The sequence below is a fragment of the Symphodus melops genome (genome assembly GCF_947650265.1).
Source record: "Symphodus melops genome assembly, chromosome: 7".
NCBI lineage: Eukaryota > Metazoa > Chordata > Actinopteri > Labriformes > Labridae > Symphodus > Symphodus melops.
The window spans coordinates 14,481,881-14,500,712 of NC_136697.1; the positions used below are offsets into that span (position 1 = coordinate 14,481,881).

Below are 18,832 nucleotides of genomic sequence, written 5' to 3' on the forward strand. Positions count from 1 at the left end.
AGGGTGAGGACTGATGTCCAAGTGTAGTCAATCCATCAAAAGGGGTAAAATAGTAGCCTCAGATCACTGTTCCACATCATGTTAACACATTGTAACACTGACTCAACAACATATTGTGCCAGCAAAAACAGAAGAACTTGTTTTGCAACAACACCCAACTTCCATAGCTCAACATTTCTCCCACAATATAAACACTCAAGAGTTGCTGGTACAATTTTTATGCACACAAGAGTTGTTCTCTTTAAACAGGAGCAATCCTATAAACAGAGTCAACACAAAAAGCTGAAGCTCCAAAATGACTTATATTGTAACATCGCTTGCTTCATGTTATGCTAAACTCAGAAAATACAATTTTAAACAGAATGTAATTGCATCTAAACGTATTGTGAAAAAAACAACACTCCAATCTCTGTCTCCCAGACCCAGGGGGTCAGAAACAGGAAGATTGGACCTCCCACCGTCCCTGGAGGGCCACATAACATAGCACACGCACTTGTATACCTAAACATCAGCAAAAGTAATTAAAGAGCATCGACCTAAAACTTATGCAATGCCACATATGAGCTTTTTAAAACAGAAATATTTGTTTTCTCTCAACACTCAGCAGTTAATGCACTGTTAAGTTATCTGTGTTTTTACTGTATTGGCTCAAGTCCACAAAAATGTGGCGTGACCTGACGCCTGGTTTTAGAGGGACAGCGCCCTCTGCTGGCTCCGCCTCTGTACTGCACCGCTTCACTACAGCCGCAGCAGCAGCAGCAGCCGCAGCAGCGTCTGTCTAGGTACCACCGTGTCCGGGACTGCCTGTCTTTCAAGGCAGCGTTTACAGCAATAAACTGAGAGCGACGGCCTGCTGACAAGATGGTGAGTATGGATATACAAGTCCGGAGGATTTTGTATTTTATCCATTTAGAGCAGATACAAAGCGAGCTTTCAACATCTCTACCTAATAACCTTTATGTAAATCTGTAACGACGTGTGTGCAACAAGCTGCCATGGAGCCTGACAGGTGAGCGAGACAGGCTTCTTGGCGATGCAAGACGGAGTATGATCAGATAATAAGTCGGTGTGTCATCAGCTTGATCATACGCAGCAGCATAAAGCTGAAGGGCTGAGGCCTTACTGCGCTGTGACGTTCATAGCAAAGCCTCTGATATGAAGCTACTGCTTTGGCATGATAACAGCAATATCAAGTTATTCTGCTGTGTTAAAGAGGCCATTTGAGCCTGACATGTTTTATACACGTGAAGTGACGCAGCAGAATACACAGACTATTGCGTAATAATCGTATTTTACTGTCGATAAAAAATATATACGACCAGATATAAGTCAATCAATGTGTCATCGACATAAACTTGTAATGCACTTTAACTTAATGATTAGGATGATGACTTTTAGTTCATTCCTACTTCTGACTATTGTTCCTCCACTTCCTTCATGTGTTGTTTTTTTGTGAGCCGCATTAATTCGACACACTTTGTTAAAGAAGAACATTTCCTTTTTATATGAACAACTTTATTTATTTTACAAAAGCCCACATTTGTCTCAAGCTAAAAAATTACACTCAGACAATAGCACAAACATCTCTAAAAGATGCCAAAGGATGTATTTTTGCTTAAATATGCTTTTCAACACATTCATATAGACTTGTGTATCTGATTTTGGAGGAGTGTCTCACTTTATCCATGTACTTTTTACCTTTATATCAATAGTTGGAGATTAATTTAAGGTGTAATATAAGGGTGTAATATTAGGGCATGTTTGTTCACATACTATTGTGAAATAACTTTTTGTGCTGCAGCACGAGTAATGACTCAGTTCGACCAGATCAGTTGCTTACTTAGACACCAGAAGGTAAAGTCTCAATGTGTTGCCCTCACTCAACAGATTCAGTTACCCACAAGTGTTTCTTTTTATAACGCTGCTTGGAATAAGATCTTGTAGTGGACATAAATACATGTCCACTAATGATGAATAAAATGTCTGCTGATTGTGAATGCATTTATGTGACCTCTCACCTCAGGTGAACTTCACTGTGGATCAGATCCGTGCCATCATGGACAAAAAGTCCAATATCAGGAACATGTCTGTGATTGCCCACGTGGATCATGGGAAGTCCACACTGACGGACTCGCTGGTGTCCAAGGCAGGGATCATTGCTTCATCCAGGGCTGGAGAGACGCGTTTCACAGACACGCGCAAAGACGAGCAAGAGCGCTGCATCACCATCAAATCAACGTACGTGGTGCAGAGAAGTCGGTTTGAAACTTTGAAAGGAGCAACCTGATTAAGCGATTAGAAAGCTGAAGCATTTCTGTAATAAAGATAATATTCAAGAGTAAAATAAACCAAGAAATAATAATCTGGATGAAGACACATCGTATCCCCCCAAAAGATCTGCCTCATTGGCCCTGTGTGAGTGTTATTTGATCATATTGATCAATGACACAAGATGACCATCTCTCATCCCCATCAGCGTGTGAATAGGTAGGCGTGACATGCAATGTAAAAGCACTTTGAGTATTTAGAAAACCTGAAAAGTTCTATACAAGCTCAGTTCTATTTTCAGGGATTAATACAAGTAAAATATTTAAACGAAAAAAATATTAATTTTAAAACAAGAAACAAATAACCCATTTTAATTGGTGTTTTAAATCTAAAGAATAAAACTGAAAAAATAAAATCTATCGAGGCTGGCAGAAATGATCATATCATAGGTCGACCTAGCTTGTTTTTGACAAATGTGGCCAACAGTCAAGTGCATTGTATGGCTATATATTATATTCATAATTAACAGTCACTGCAGTTGCTCCTTAGCAAACTCTAAAGTTATAAAGTATGACAAGTTACAAAAGTTAAAGTAAAAGTTAGTGGGGTCTGGGGGCTTATCTTTTTTAATGCATTATTGTGTCGCTTGTTTTGCTGTCACTGCTACAGCTACAGCTAATCCCACTTTGGTACAAGAAATCCTTTTGATTTATTTATTTACAGCTGGATGACGTGTGAAATCACAGCTCATAGAATACAAATATTTTGACAAATAGGGAATTCACCTATTTTGCATTACAAGTCTAAATCTGAGAAGTAATGAGCAAACAAACAGAACTATTTTTTTGTCACTAACAGGAAATGTAGTCAAAGTTATGAGAGTAGTAGTGTAAGTATAAGAGGGCTTCTTAAAAGGTTTCCAGAACTTAAATATGTACTTTATAATTTCCATCCACTCATTTGTGTGTAACAAAGTAAACTTGTGACATCTTGTTGAGCTCATGTAACATGTAAGAATTGTGTTGTCAAATGGTTCAGTTTTAAAGTGATTCATGTCTGGTTGCTCTGTCATTATCATAACTATCATTCTCTAGTATTTCACTTCGCTCTGGTCAAATAAAGTTGCACACAGAAGCCTAAAAACAAGCCCGGGGTGAATCCGAACTGCAAAGTGCCTATTCAAGCTGTCAGTAAACAGTCTTACTATCCCATACATACTTTAAGTATCCATCTGTTCAGTAGGTGCGCACAGTCTGCTGGTATTTGTTCCTTCTTCGTCGGGTTCCTTCAGTGTGGAAGTGGCTCCGGATAAACCAGCATTTGAACAGGGACACCTCTCAGCAATTTTGCTCCAATAAAGAAGCGTCTAACTTATCTGAGACCAGTTTCACCATGACTCAATTTATAAACTCATTTGGTTGAACTTTATATTACACATTTTTTATATGTTCTTTTAATTTAAAATGCATTCCCCTTCCTGTCCCCTCTCTCTCATTCAGGGCCATCTCTCTGTACTATGAGCTTGCAGAAAATGATTTGGCGTTTATCAAGCAGACCAAAGACGGGAATGGCTTCCTGATCAACCTGATTGATTCTCCAGGTCATGTCGACTTCTCCTCTGAAGTCACTGCTGCCCTCAGGGTGACTGATGGAGCCTTGGTGGTAGTGGACTGTGTCTCAGGTAACTATTTAATGACCCACACACCCCATCCTTTACTTTTCACAGTCACTCACCTGTTTGTGTCCTCTGGCAGGTGTGTGTGTGCAGACTGAGACAGTACTGCGGCAGGCCATCGCTGAGCGCATCAAGCCGGTTCTGATGATGAATAAAATGGATCGGGCGCTTCTTGAGCTGCAGCTAGAGCCAGACGAGCTCTTCCTGACCTTTCAGCGAATTGTGGAGAATGTGAACGTCATTATCTCCACCTATGGAGAGGATGAAGGAGGACCCATGGGGAACATCATGGTGAGGCAGATGCTTAAACACGACTCAAGAGAAACAAAACAATGTTGCTGTACGTTTGTTTCAAAGCAGAACTAATCAAACTTACGTAAAGCATATCTTCACGTTTTCCTCTTAGATTGAGCCTGTCATTGGTACAGTTGGGTTTGGCTCTGGCCTCCATGGCTGGGCTTTCACCTTGAAGCAGTTTGCTGAGATGTATGTGGCAAAGTTCATAAAAGCGGAAACAAAGCTGAGTTCAACGGAGAGATGTAAGAAGGTGGAGGACATGATGAAGAAACTGTGGGGAGATAGGTAAACATTGCAGATGTACACTTCTATATCCCTGTAAACCAGAAGATAATAGAAAAAAAACAAGATGTTCACCTTTTTCGATTTTCTCACAAACATCTAGAAGTTTGCACATCTGTTTCATTTTAATCTTTTACATAATCAACTCAGGACTTCGAGCTCAGTGTCGACAAATTAATAGTCATGATCTTGTGTTATATTCATACTCAGATACTTTGACCCAAGTGCTGGCAAATTCAGCAAGTCTGCTAACGGTCCTGATGGACAGAAATTCCCCCGCACCTTCTGCCAGCTCGTTCTGGATCCCATCTTTAAGGTAAATGGAGGAAGAAAAATTTATAAAAAGACATAAACCCAAAGTACATGTTAACTGAGTCTGGACTTATTATTTCTAATTACTTGGCACATAACTCAATAAAAATGCAACTTAATAACAATTAGATACTAAGATTTGACTTCTGCCAGTGTTGTTGAACTTCTCTACAAACAAAAAATATGGCATCAGAACATTTGAAAGATCACACAGATTTGTTCATAAAGAAAGAAAGAAATGAAATTCTTTTCACCTTGGCGTTTTCGTATTGCCCTCTTAGGTGTTTGATGCCATCATGAATTTCAAGAAGGACGAGACGGCAAAACTAATTGAGAAGCTGGATGTCAAACTCGACACGGAGGACAAGGAGAAAGAGGGGAAGCCCCTGCTGAAAGCCGTAATGCGTCGCTGGCTGCCTGCCGGAGAGGCTCTGCTCCAGATGATCACCATCCACCTGCCTTCCCCCGTCACTGCACAGAAATACCGCTGTGAGCTGCTTTATGAAGGGCCGGGAGACGACGAGGCAGCCATGGGTGAGTGGAATATTTTCACATCATCAACTTCTCCCTCTGATAGATAGAAAATTGTTTTTTAATTAAATCACAAAACTTGTGAGATTTAATTTGTACATTTTGTACTCATGACTTACTGTGTCTGCGTTTTTTTCTCAGGAATTAAAAACTGCGATCCCAAAGCTCCTTTGATGATGTACATTTCGAAGATGGTCCCAACCACTGACAAGGGACGTTTCTATGCTTTTGGCCGAGTATTCTCCGGCTGTGTGTCCACCGGCCTGAAGGTGCGCATCATGGGGCCAAACTACACCCCCGGAAAAAAGGAGGATCTTTACGTTAAACCCATCCAGAGGTGAGCAGGTTTCTGTATGAACCCCCCCCCCCTAACAGAGAAAGGAAAAGTAGTTGGCATTTCATGCATTTCTTGTGATCCTTTTGTTAAAATAAAAATGTTAGTAACTTCCTCATATACATGTCCTTCTTTTCCTCCATCCAGGACCATTCTGATGATGGGCCGCTATGTGGAGCCTATTGAAGATGTCCCATGTGGAAACATTGTGGGTCTTGTTGGAGTAGACCAGTACCTGATTAAGACAGGAACCATCACTACTTATGAACAAGTAGTGTATTTGATTTTTTTTACTTGTGTATGGTTTTTGATCAAATGCCTTTTGATTAGTAGAAGCAAAAACACACAAAAAACAAGTCCTTTAGCTTGCCGTCTGTGTCCACAGGCCCACAACATGAGGGTGATGAAGTTCAGTGTAAGTCCTGTGGTCCGAGTCGCTGTAGAGGCCAAGAACCCTGCTGACCTGCCCAAGCTGGTTGAGGGTCTGAAGCGTCTGGCCAAGTCTGACCCCATGGTGCAGTGCATCATCGAGGAGTCTGGGGAGCACATCGTTGCTGGAGCGGGAGAGCTCCACCTAGAGATCTGCCTCAAAGACCTGGAAGAGGACCACGCCTGCATTCCACTGAAGGTGAGCCACGCAAAACAGAGATTTCCCATCTTAGGTGACGCATCGTGTTTCATCAGCTTATTACATTTTATTCTGACCACCCTGACCTTCACTGCTTTCCAGAAATCAGACCCAGTCGTGTCTTACAGAGAGACAGTGATGGAAGAATCAGACCAGATGTGTCTGTCCAAGTCCCCCAACAAGCACAATCGTCTCTTCATGAAGTCCCGCCCTTTCCCCGACGGCCTGGCTGAAGACATGGAGAAGGGGGAGGTCACCGCTCGGCAGGAGCTAAAGGCACGCGCTCGTTACCTCGCCGACAAATATGAGTGGGAGGTCACAGAAGCCAGAAAGATCTGGTGCTTCGGTCCAGATGGGACAGGGCCGAACTTGCTGATTGATGTGACGAAGGGGGTTCAGTACCTCAATGAGATCAAGGACAGTGTGGTTGCTGGTTTCCAGTGGGCGACCAAGGAGGTGGGTGGCAGTTAAAGTTGACAGAAAGTGCTGAGTTTTAATTGAGTTTAACTGAGTTTTTTTTTTTTTAAATAAATGGTACTTGTACTCTCCTGGGAATATTCTCATCAGTTCCAATCTTCATCCTGCAGGGGGCTCTATGTGAGGAGAATATGCGTGCTGTTCGCTTCGATATTCATGATGTTACCCTGCACACTGACGCCATCCATCGTGGTGGAGGACAGATTATCCCAACAGCCCGTAGAGTCTTGTACGCCTGCCAGCTCACCGCTCAACCTCGACTCATGGAGCCCGTTTACCTGGTGGAAATACAGGTGCGTAAGGAGGCCTTTTACCTCCAAAACAAAGTGTCAAAACGAAAGTGAAGCTATTCCAGATCTATGTTTCGTATGAAATGTCCGATACCAGTTCATTATATGTCTGTTGTGCTTCTTGTCGGTGCAGTGCCCAGAGCAGGTAGTCGGTGGGATCTATGGTGTGCTGAACAGGAAGCGGGGTCACGTGTTTGAGGAGCACCAAGTGATAGGCACTCCCATGTTTGTGGTGAAAGCCTTCCTCCCCGTCAACGAGTCCTTTGGTGAGTTTGAGTTCTTTACATTTCTTCTGATGAAGAAAATGGATCAGAGTCAAAGAGGGATAGATCTTCAAATTTTTTTTTTTAAATCTTTCCTTGCCTCTAGGGTTCACAGCTGACCTGCGTAGTAACACTGGAGGCCAGGCCTTCCCCCAGTGTGTGTTTGATCATTGGCAGATCCTCCCGGGAGACCCCAACGACCCCACCAGCAGACCCTTCACCATCGTCGCTGAAATTCGGAAACGTAAAGGTCTGAAAGAGGGCATTCCTGCCCTTGACAACTATTTGGACAAATTGTAAAAAAAAAACTGACCCGGATTATTAAATACCAAATGAATCTCCAAACCCTTCCCCGTGGGCACTTTAATAAAGTTACATTGCACAAATTGTTTTGACTTTGAGTCAGGAGCAGAAACAAAGCTGAACCCTTTGTTGTTAGCTAGTGGAAGCAACAATGCTTTTTCATTTCACAGCTACAGAACACCAAGTGCCTAGGGTGAGGGTTTTGGGGAGCAATTAAATCAAAGTTTTCCTTGTTTCTTCTATTCCTCCACATAATCCCCCTCTCCTCCCACTCATCTGCAAGGATGGGCCTGTACATTGCACTGTGATACTGCTGCAATAATGCACATGTAAAGGGATCATGGACAGGTTAAACCATGGAAATCACAATAAAAGTGTTACAGAGGTCAAACTCCCTGGACTGGTCCTTTTTTTGTCAATGAATAAATTAATATGAATATAATTAATAAAGGCATTCAGCTTACCATGACACCTCTTTCACTATTCACTTGTGAGTTAGAGTAGAACAGACTACCGCTACAGCCAGGAGCTCATTAGCTTAGCTTTACACAGGATAGGGAAAACAATACCTTTTTCATCAAGGATATCGACATCTATCTGCCCACAGCTCTAAAACATAACGGTAATATTCAGGTGCTTTACTCTGCACACATGCATAAGCCCTAAATCAGTTTTACAGGGATTTTTTTTTTTAAATACTAGGAAGGAAGGCAGAACAATTAGAAACCAAATATTCCTGAATAAAATGTTTAGTTTCAGTTCTTTAGACGGGGAAAACTAATTTATTTGTAGTTGGATATAAAATAATCAAAATGTCATACAAAAAAACAGATTTCTTATTATAAAAAAAGCAGCACTGGAAGCTTTGATACTTCAAGCCTGATAATAATAAATTACAATTCTAACTTTTTAATCACCCATTTCATTTATTTCCCCATCATCTGCATTTTTTCATAGCCTTGTACATCAATCATTCCAACCCTGTCCATTGACCTGTTTTTAGTCTTAATAAACTAAATTTACCTTATTCCTGGGTTTTTTTTCTCTCCAAAAAACAAGCACCATGTACTTTTTCCTCACTCTTTAATCAATAGTTATTTCAAGTTACATATAATGTTAATAAATGCCACTTTAATATACAACCCTCTGACCAAGAGGGAGAGCCCCTCTGCCCACACTCTTTAAAACAACGCTAGAAGGAAACATATCTGAAGAGTTAGTGTGCATCCATAGAACAGCGAAAGAACATATGCAAGGCTGAGAAGTGCAAGGTATCTTGAGTATAGGCAACTACCAAGCAAGGACACAAAATATCACAGATTGTACTGTATGTAGAAACCCGAAGAAATGTCTTACCATTATCAAGTTGTTACGCTTAAAATGAAGAATGGTTCAAACTCAGCAAGAGTTCGTAAAGTCGCTGTGCTGAGTCTATGGGACTTACAGCTGACGAAGAATCGAGTGAAATGCTGGTCTCTACTCACTGGGAATGAGGAGCTTCGCTTGGCAAATCTGATAATCTGTACATTCATACATATGCAGCTCTCTTTTGCATTGATGCTGTGGCGTACAGAAACAGGGGAATTGTACAGCTTAATTAGAATTCAGTGTCAAGTCTTATGCTGCTATCCACTGCATCGATACTGATGCTGGGAATTATCTGAGAAGCTCCTCCCTCCTTCTCTCCTTCCCTTGTGGAGTCACTTACAGTCATGTCTGATTCAGAGACTTGCATTATACGACACAAAGGGATAAAGGAAGCCAGTAGAAAGAGAGAGAGGGAGCATCTCAAATGACGAGCTCCACCCCATGTAGTGACCTACATCGCTTAATGGCTGCCTGACCTCCAGTGTGGTCACTACATGGAGGGAGCAGTATAATGTCTGAGAGTTTAAGTCCCCAGTACGGCTGCTGAGGAGTGGCCCCGAGCTGGTGTCACGTTCTCGTCACATTTGATGGAAGATAGCTGGTATGTGAGGGGCGACTATGTGTAGAAGATCACCTCAGGAATCTGTCCGTCCTCTACTGAAGTGCCGTTGTTGTTGCCCGCTGCGTAACAGAAAGTGAAACACGTCTTTGTGCCAGTGGATGATGACTCGTGCGTTACCTTACGCATCCCCTTCGTCCCATAATGAGAGTCTGGACCCTGAAGGACAGACAGAGACGCTTGATTAACTGCAAGAGCTTGTAACAGAGTGACGTTTCAGACAAGTTGTTCAGCAGCAATTCAATATTCTTAACTGTGACTGTTTGTGTTATTTATCTTCAATCATAAATACATTTAGATTTTTTTGACTGCTACTGCTGTAGCCGTGGCTCCTGTGATCATAAATAGGCATGTTAATGGCACAGGGCAAAAAGGCAGGAAAATATACACAGCTCAGAGTAGCATGGGTCTCGTATCAAAATTTTAACTGCACAAATATATGACGATGAGCCATGGATAGGTTAATTCAACTTCATATATTTAAAATCCACTGTTTGAGCACAGTAACACTTATAATGAAAATCTGTAGCTTTTGAAAATATAGTGAAAAAGTAGTTTTGTATCTCATTACAAGAATTATTTCAGTTTTAACATATTTATAAAAGTTAATCCAGCTGATTCCAGAATTGAATCACGTCTTTAAATCATACTTAATGGCAGCAAAATGAAAGAAAGTGACAAACACGTTGACTGTCAGATGATGAAGTGTAACACTGTTAATTTACAGTTTTAGACAAAACATTCAAAACCTACCTGTAGGTTCATCACCAACAAATGATCATAAGATGTAAACTCAGGAGTCCCATACCTTCAGTGTAGCGCAGGCAGTGTAGTTAACGTTGGGTAATATCTCCACTGGTTCTTTGAACATGACTCTGAAGGTGTTGGCCGACCCGTCACAGCTGAAGCCTGTATCATTCTGACCCAGCACTGTGTTACTGTCTGTGTGAATGATCTGCGGAGAGAGACACACAAAGGCAAAATACAAGAATGTGATTGGCAAATTACAAAAAAAGGCAGGAGAAATATAATTTACAAACATGGAGTTCCTGCTCTGTGTGAGTCCTGCAGAATTTCTAAAGCTGTATACAAATAGTCAATGCTGCTCTGTGTGAGAGAACTGGATTTACTTCAGTTTTGCTTATAAACACAAATGCACTGAATAAAATGGAAAAAAAAAACATTCAAACGTGAAGGTGACTTTGATTTAGTTTTACTTTGATTAATGGAAGGGTGGGGACAAAACGTGTTTTGTAAAGTTTAAAAAAGTTCCACTCAGGATTTATTATTTAGATCAGATGAGCCTCGTGTAGGGATGCTTGTTATCGAACACGTGTTAAATTTAATGTGCAGAAGTACACCAGCAATAGGAGTACCTGATCTAATATTGATACCAAATATCGGTCCGATACAAATATCGGATTTTAATAGATTACATCTTAAATCTCCGATATAAGCGCTCCGATAAGCAGACCATTCAACTGACTTTAAAAGTATAATTTGTTTTTATTGGATTTATTTAGGTTATTTTTTAGGGTCTTCTCATTTATTTTTTTTATTTATTTTTTTATTTCATTCAATTGTTGAATACTGTAGATATTATGTTGAAGGTTTTTGTCATACCTACTGTTGTTCTCTGTTTAAGTAACATCACTTGATCGAGCCTTTTCTAACACTCCACACTACAACATAAGTCATAAAAGTATGGATGATTTGTGCTGATATCGGATTGTTTTTCGGATCACCTGCAGAGAAAACTAATGCTTCTTGCAACATGAACTTGAGGGGTGGAGAGTAAGGGATTTCTGCCATATTCAGTCAAGTAATAACAAAGATCAAAATCAAAAAAAGTTGGCAGACAGATTTAAGTGGCTGTACACCTGGGCGGCCTACCTTGTGGGATCATGTTTCAGGTCAGAATTTCAGTGATTCTTGACATATCCAAAATAATTACATTCTTAAAAAAACATTTTGCAACAATTCCAAAACAGTGAAACACAAAACTTCTTAGCAGACTGGGTCCACACCTGTATGTTAACTTGGTAATCTGTGGGTCCGTGTATAGAGCCATAGAGACCGAAGCCCACCACAAATATCCTTCTGTTCACTGAGAACCTGAGTGGAAAGAAAGGACAGGAATTCATCAACAACAGAGAAGTTATGAGGGTAAACTGCATCAAGTTTCAGGTTTTCTTCAGTAGTGCTCCACTGACCAAACAGAACTCTTTTCACAACAAACTTTTTCACTTGTCACAAAAAACAGAAAAAAGAATGAATTCATTCTTTTTATTTGCTTATTGTTTTATCTATGTTATGCTAGAGGGTTAGTTCTAACTGGTCCTGAAAATGATTTATTAATAGTTCACAGCAAGAAGGGGCTTTAACTTGATTAGCATTATTTACATTTCATTCTTCAGTAAGTCAGTATGTTTTTTTTTTATTAGTTAGATCCTGATCTGAGGTCTGCAGTCACCACAGACTTTAGAGAGTTCCACTTTTGTTCTACAACAGTAAATCCCAACTTGTGATCATGTGTCTTAATACTGATTTTTGTTAGTTGGCTAAGAGAGACTAACATGGTTGTAGGGCAAAGAAGGAGCAAAAGAAGCTTTGTGTCGATAATATGAAGGTCACATGACCGTAGAGTTGTTTCTCTAGCGTGATGTAGATTTCTTTATTTTGTGGGGATTGAGTTCAAACTTCCAAAATCATTAAAGCGGTGTTGATTTCTGGGGATTCTGTTGCCAAAATAATGTAGAGTATCACAAAGGTTTGCATGCCACAGAGTCTAATTTCTACATTAATCCAAATCCACTGTAAAAGTCAGATCAGCTTTTTGTTCAGAATATGCTTTGTTTCAGGACTACAAATAGAAGCACTCTATGACTACATAATCCATGTAGGCTTTTAACATATTGTAGCCAACCACATCTTTGATGATCAGTGTGTTGGTCTTTGATGAAGGGCAACGGATTATTTTATGGGCCTCTTAAATGTGTGTTCTAACAAAAAACAAGCCACTGGCTCATATTAAAGATGACAACACTGATATGGTCAAACTCAATGCTTCGTTATCCGTTCTTACAGACGGGCGTAATACATGTGTCTCAGTTTAAATGAGAGACAAGAAGAGAAATGTGTAAATATTAAAATAATTGCTCTTGATTTACTTTTTCATACCAAGCTGAGACTCTGGAAGTGGACTTTATGTTTTTTAGTTTATTCCACACAGATTAAAAATGAGTGTGCATGCCAGGACATTTCATTAACAGTAAAATGTATCTTTAAAAAAAGAGAAGAAAGAGAAAGAAGTGGCAAATAGATCTTTAAAACGTCTGCTCGTCACTCACCGTATGCGGTCACTTGTCCCGCTGTAACCCCAGCGGCTCTCTACCTGACCAAAACGGGTGATACTGCACTCCTTCCCGCGGAGGCAGCAGCGGGGCCGGTCAATGAATTCTACACGAGGCTTTGGGTTTACTGTGAAGTGGAGGAAGAGACTCACCACCTCTCTGTCAGTCAGAATACTGGACTGGGCCGGACCTGAGGGGACAAGGACAAGAGACTGAGTCAGCGACAAGGATCTGAAACATGGAATGCCTTCAAAAATATGCTGCGTAAGTAAACTACAGTGATTGTTTCATTAGGATTCTTGTGACCTGCAGCAAACTCCTCTATGGTCATGAGAGGGAAGCGGATAAGCGTTAGAGCTTTGCCCAGGACTTTGCGCTTGTTTTCAGGCGTGGGCTGCAGCTGCTGTCTGTGGGCCTCTGCCTCTGCCCAACGCACCGCAGCACCAAACAAACGCACCTCCCTCACCCCAAGAGTATCTCTCTCCAACACAGCAACCAGCGTATCTAAGAGAGACAAGGGAGAGGAGAAAGCAATGTTCAGTTATACCAGTATCCTAAATAACAGCATGAAGCAATATATCAACATTCACGGAGCAACATTACCTGGATCTATGTCTGTAAAGCCTTCAGCAGCGAGAGCATCTCCGGTGTTCTTATCAATGTTTTCTAGGCAGAGGCTGGCAAGCTGAGGCTCATCAAACAAACGGGCCTGAAACAAAAACACACCACAGTTTACAGAACACATCTTTACTACACAGCTCTGTTTGAGAAGATGAAACAGTACTATTGTACAGAAACACACTTCTTCTATGTCCGCACTAACCTTAAAGCTCTCACTACTTTTTTTTAAGCACACCGAAACATGATACGTCTGTATTAGATAATTGAACAGTATCTAAAGAAATAACTTCTTTTTTTTGTTTTGTTTTACCATTTTAGACATGTTTATTTAGTAAAGTCTTATTTGGCTGCTTGAGTTTCGAAGGCAAGTAGCATTAAATAACATTGACCTTATTTTGATGAGATTAAAAATATGTTTTACGATATCTCAAATCAGCTATCCTATAAATATTGCTTTGGTAATCGAAACCAATTATCTGCTATTGTAGCTGCACCAGTGTCATAAACTCTTTTGTAAACCGACATGTTTATTGGGACAATAAGCATTTTGAGTATTTGGGCAAAAAAATTAGTGCTGCAGTTTTTGACCATATGGATGGAATCATTAAAAATCAGACTTGAACGGCAAACAGGAACTCATAGTTGTTGGAAGACTGACCTGTGTGAGCAGCATAAAGGCATTGTCTGCTCTCAGGTTCTTCTTTAGAAACTCCACACAGTGAGCCTCCAGGGCTGGCACTGCATACTTTTTGGCTGTGTATAGTGTAGTCATCACTGTCTCGGGACCAATCTGGACCTCATCAGAGTAGAGAAACCTGCAAGAGGACCACAAGTTAATGTAACACATTACCTTTTAACAGTGGCTCACAATTCATGAGGTTGTGCATGACAACAACAAAAAACTGTGCATAATGTGCATAACAGGCTGAAAGAAGAAGAATACAAACTCAATTTCAGAGTATAATTGACACGCGTTGTGTCAGGATGTCAAACAAAACTCACTTCAGGAGGGCCAGAAACGCAGCTGGTTCCACATCAGGAAGCTCAATTTCTGTCGAGGTCGTCGCCATACCTCCGTTAAACATGGCATCAAACACAGCGCTCCCCACAGCCAGAACAAACCTGACAATGTCGACAACAAGCGGGAGGTTACCGTGTTTGCTTTGCAGAGTCTGAGTGAGCGAGTTAAAGTTTTGAAGGCTGTTATAGTTCATCCTCTTACCTGTGTGCAGGTATCCTCTGAACCCCCATTCCTTTGCCCACTAAAAAATGAACGTCACTGAGCACCTCGTTGTTAAACAGGAAAGCGAATCTCTCCTTCACTGTACTCTTCGTCGCCTGCCAGTTGTACACCGGCTCTCGGTACACGAGCACGGACGCAGCTGCCGGAGTGGCGGTGGGTGCTGCCCCCTGGGGCGCGTTTGACGCTGCGGTACTTGCCATGTTGGACGCCGGGGTGGCCATGGCTCCGGCTGCCGCAACACCTGCCGCAGCGGACTGCTGCAGGGAGTTCTGCGCAGTCGGCTGAGCTCCGGCAGCGACGCCGTTGCTGTCTCCTCCGCCAGGCCCGAGCTGCGGGTTGGGGCGCCTCGCAGCTCCCTGTGCTCCCCCGGCCGCCCCGACCGCTCCGCCGTTAGTTGCCGGAATGGAGAAAACGCTGTTGCTGGGCTGGCTGTTTCCCAAAGGACCCGGACCGGAGAAGTTAAGGCAGGGAGGCCTGCCGCTGTTGTCCCCAGCAGCCATCTTGAACTTATCGTAGGCGTAAACAAGGAATTTCATTGCTTAGTGTATTTCTGGTAGTGTCACAGTCATAGCTGCCTTTGCTGCCCTCTGGCGTTTATCAATGGTAGCTCACTACAAGGTGCTCTCAATCAAACAACAACAAACATACATAAATACAACAAGCAACATAAATTATATTTAACATAACCTACTTTTCTCAATGACTGACATTAAGGAAACAAAGCTTGAACAACACTTTTTAAAAATTATTTATTACTTTTTTATCATATTTAACTTGACAAAACTGTGGTAGTACTATCAGGTGTGTTAACTTCACTGGAAACTTTCCTGTGAACAAGTCAGTAAAACTGAACAGAAAACAATTTTACATGAGGCTTCCCAGTATGTTAGTTCAAGAGTCAAAGGAAAAGGATTAAAACAATAAATGAAAAAAATAAAACCACTTCTGCATTAGTCCTTTATCAAAGATTATTTTAAATGTATAAGTCAATGTATAAAGAATGGGTCTCAAATGTTTTAGGCTTTTGGTTTGCACGGTTTTTTATTAAATTATTATTATCATGGCCATACATGGCCTGAGAACAATAATGAACAATAATTGTGTAGCAACAATAGAACTAGGCTTCTTTGAGTTTATCGATTACACCAGGAGCCTTATAGAAATTAGAGAAACAAATCAACCTTTACTAAGACTGTTCGCTAAATCCATGTTTTTGTTTGTTTGTTTGTTTGTTTGTTCATATAAGGGACAGAGAAAGAACATAGCCTACATAAAATACGTTAAGAACAGATACAAACATGTCAAGTCCAATCTAAACATACATAGCATAATGTAGTCTATGATGCACAATATAAATGTCCAGTTGAAAATTAAGGGTTTTTTTTCGCTTTGTAACTTTCGAAACAGTGAATAGGATTCCTCTTCGCCATCATTGAGTGCATTTCACCGGCAATGACAGGTGTAATGTAGGGACTAGCTCCATCCCGTGTCCAGCCCTCCTCAGTCTGCTTCTCATCAGTTGTGACGTCAGGGCGGCGCGGCGCGAGGGGAGCTGTCCTCGCGCGGAGGGTGCTGCTGCTGAAACAAGATGGCTGTGCGCGCAGGAGGAGCAGCGGCGGAGGAGAGCTGAGTCAATGCAGAGGAGGACGGACGGAGAACTGGAGGACGAGGAATTCACTCCTGTGTGTCCAGTCTGAGGAGCAACAGCTCAGCAAAGAAACAAACGGGCGCTGACAAGATGGTGTGTGTGTTTCCGGGGACATTTAGGGTAACCGTTTGACTTCAGGTTTTTTTTTGTTACCAAGACACTGAGAGACTGACCAAACAAATCACGGAGCACTCAGTAGAGGACAGTCGCCGCTACCAGAGATGTCCCTGCTGTGTGTGGGAGGTAAGAGATTAAAAGGGCAATGAAAGCCTCTGTGTTTGATGTTTGTAAAGTATGACTTGCTCATGTGTAAACTGCACCAGTTGTGTGTGTGACAGAGGCTGCGGGCTATCAGCGCGGTGGAAAAAGTGTGTTTGTGCTGATCAGTCATTAAATCACACAGCGACCCCTCTGCTTATCTGAAAGGACACACAACAACTTCAAAGTGGGGATATTTTAAACGGAAGGGTTGCTGAATGACACGTTTTTTAAAGTAACTTTTAAGCTTTCTATAAATGTTCACATGGAGGAGGAGATCCAGTGTTTCCTTTCTTGGTGAATGCTGTTGCGTTTGTGTGTGTGTGCGCGCGCTCGCGTGAGTGTGTGTGTGCATGTGTGTGTGTGTGTGTGTGTGTGTGTGTGTGTGTCATCCTCCACTCTGTTCATTCATGCGTGGGCAGTCAGAGGAGGAGGAAAAGCCCTGCCGCTGACGCTGCCTTGCCGCCCGACGCCTCCTCTCTGCCGCGTTGCTGTAGTCGTGAGGGAATACTCGAGGTGCAGCTCGTCACTCATCGTCGTTTTCCCTGAAGCGATGCGTCACCTCCTCCTCCTCCTCCTCCTCCCAGGCTCCCAGAAAGCACCTGATGCTGCCGACACTGTTGCCTATCAATGCGATGAATAAGCATCATGCTGTGATTTCTCATACAGTCACACCACTTCCAGCGTCACATCCAAGACGAGGGGATCCCTTTCACACGCAATAATGGTTTTCGAGTATAGACCTACATTTTTTGGCTTTAGGTGAAAAGACAGATATTTAAATTGGCAGCAGGGCTACTGCAAGGATTTAATTTGTACTCACTTGACTCAAAGGGAGGCATCAGTAATCTAGTTGGAGCTGCGAATGGTGTTTACTGTACAATTTATTGATGATTGTCTATAAACTCTCAGAGAATGGTAAAGTGAAACATCATCTTTGGAACTGAAACAGAGTTAATTAATCGAAATAACCAAGAAAAGAAAAAAAAGAAGGCCTATACCTGTTTCATATTCAGTGAGTCATTTCTGACGCATTGTTGTGTTTTTCAGTTTTGTGATTTAGCTGCCCCTCTTTTTCTGACCATATTGAACATCTTTGTGTTCCGAACTGTTCACTTGACACATCTGCAGTTACATCATTGGTCTCTTGAGATTTGTGTGTTTTTCTCAGTGATTGATTCATAGGAAAATAACTGGCAGATAGGTTGAGTTCATACATTGCTTGTAGGGTCCACAACCAAAGACAAATCAGAACTAGTAGACAAAGTATTAGAGTGGAAAATATCTTAATCTGGCTATTCTTTTTGGAAATGAACAGTCTATAACATTAACAGATGATTTTCTGTCAATAAATAAATCAATCGAATAGCGAAGTGATCAAAGAATAGTCAGTAAACGAGTACATCAAAGTTTGTCCAAGCTTTAGATGTATGTACTATAGTAGGTTAAATGATGTGCAGTTTAAAGGGACCGTAAAGTCAAAGTCACCTTTCATACGTTTGGCCCATTAAGGATGCTGCCTAACCTTGACTGGTCCCTTCAGGTCCATCACCTGACCGTCCCTCTGCATTGAGTCACTCCCTGGTGTCATTAAGACCCTGTGTGTCATTCATTCATAAACATTGGCTGCGTCTGTCAGTGTCGTAGACTACGAGACTTGGCAGAGAGCCCTCTTTCTGTTCCTGTTACATCATTCATGCTTACCTGACTGGGGCTATTTCTGGCCTCCACAGTACTTTGTGCTCTCTTGAATAGGCAGCATTTCTTTGGAGCATCTGCAGACAAAGCAGAATCCAGACACAGCTTTAAAAAACCTGGCTTCTTTTCCTGCAGATGCTCCACCTCATACTTTTAAGACCAGTTTTCGCCATCTTAATTGGGACATTAATCTGGAAGTGTGAAGTCTCCGTCAGCAGTTGTGAGGACTTTACTGCGGATCTGCACGTGGATCCTTCAGGATAAGACACTGTCTGTCTCAATTGTGTCAGCCCACAATTTTGTCACTTGATGGCAGAGCTCAGCTCCCTCACTGCCTCTTTTGCATTCCCTGACAGTTCAAGTT

At 41.7% G+C, this 18,832-nt stretch overlaps 3 protein-coding genes across 3 annotated transcripts in view; 2 read left to right on the forward strand and 1 right to left on the reverse strand.

The window, feature by feature from the left end:
* Positions 1-732: 732 nt before the first annotated feature.
* LOC306827479 (elongation factor 2b) lies at positions 733-8,051 on the forward strand. Its single transcript, XM_079349319.1, has 14 exons — positions 733-864; positions 2,024-2,238; positions 3,768-3,949; positions 4,023-4,234; positions 4,350-4,525; positions 4,733-4,838; positions 5,116-5,368; positions 5,507-5,702; positions 5,847-5,970; positions 6,085-6,327; positions 6,430-6,783; positions 6,915-7,097; positions 7,228-7,360; positions 7,464-8,051. Exons 1-14 carry the CDS (start codon positions 862-864, stop codon positions 7,655-7,657), a joined length of 2,574 nt encoding a protein of 857 aa, XP_079205445.1. The 5' UTR covers positions 733-861; the 3' UTR covers positions 7,658-8,051.
* Positions 8,052-8,726: 675 nt separating this feature from the next.
* btbd2b (BTB (POZ) domain containing 2b) lies at positions 8,727-15,419 on the reverse strand. The gene is made up of 9 exons (XM_079349331.1): positions 14,844-15,419; positions 14,624-14,743; positions 14,280-14,436; positions 13,604-13,709; positions 13,307-13,504; positions 12,998-13,190; positions 11,675-11,762; positions 10,456-10,602; positions 8,727-9,806 (listed from the first exon to the last, which is right to left on the reverse strand). Exons 1-9 carry the CDS (start codon positions 15,398-15,400, stop codon positions 9,645-9,647), a joined length of 1,728 nt encoding a protein of 575 aa, XP_079205457.1. The 5' UTR covers positions 15,401-15,419; the 3' UTR covers positions 8,727-9,644.
* Positions 15,420-16,296: 877 nt separating this feature from the next.
* LOC306827494 (protein unc-13 homolog A) overlaps positions 16,297-18,832 on the forward strand; it is a 29,181-nt gene continuing 26,645 nt past the window's right edge. The window contains exon 1 of the mRNA XM_079349348.1: positions 16,297-16,755. Within this exon, the coding sequence (XP_079205474.1) occupies positions 16,734-16,755 (22 nt within the window). The 5' untranslated portion in view covers positions 16,297-16,733. The remainder of the gene's footprint in view (positions 16,756-18,832) is intronic.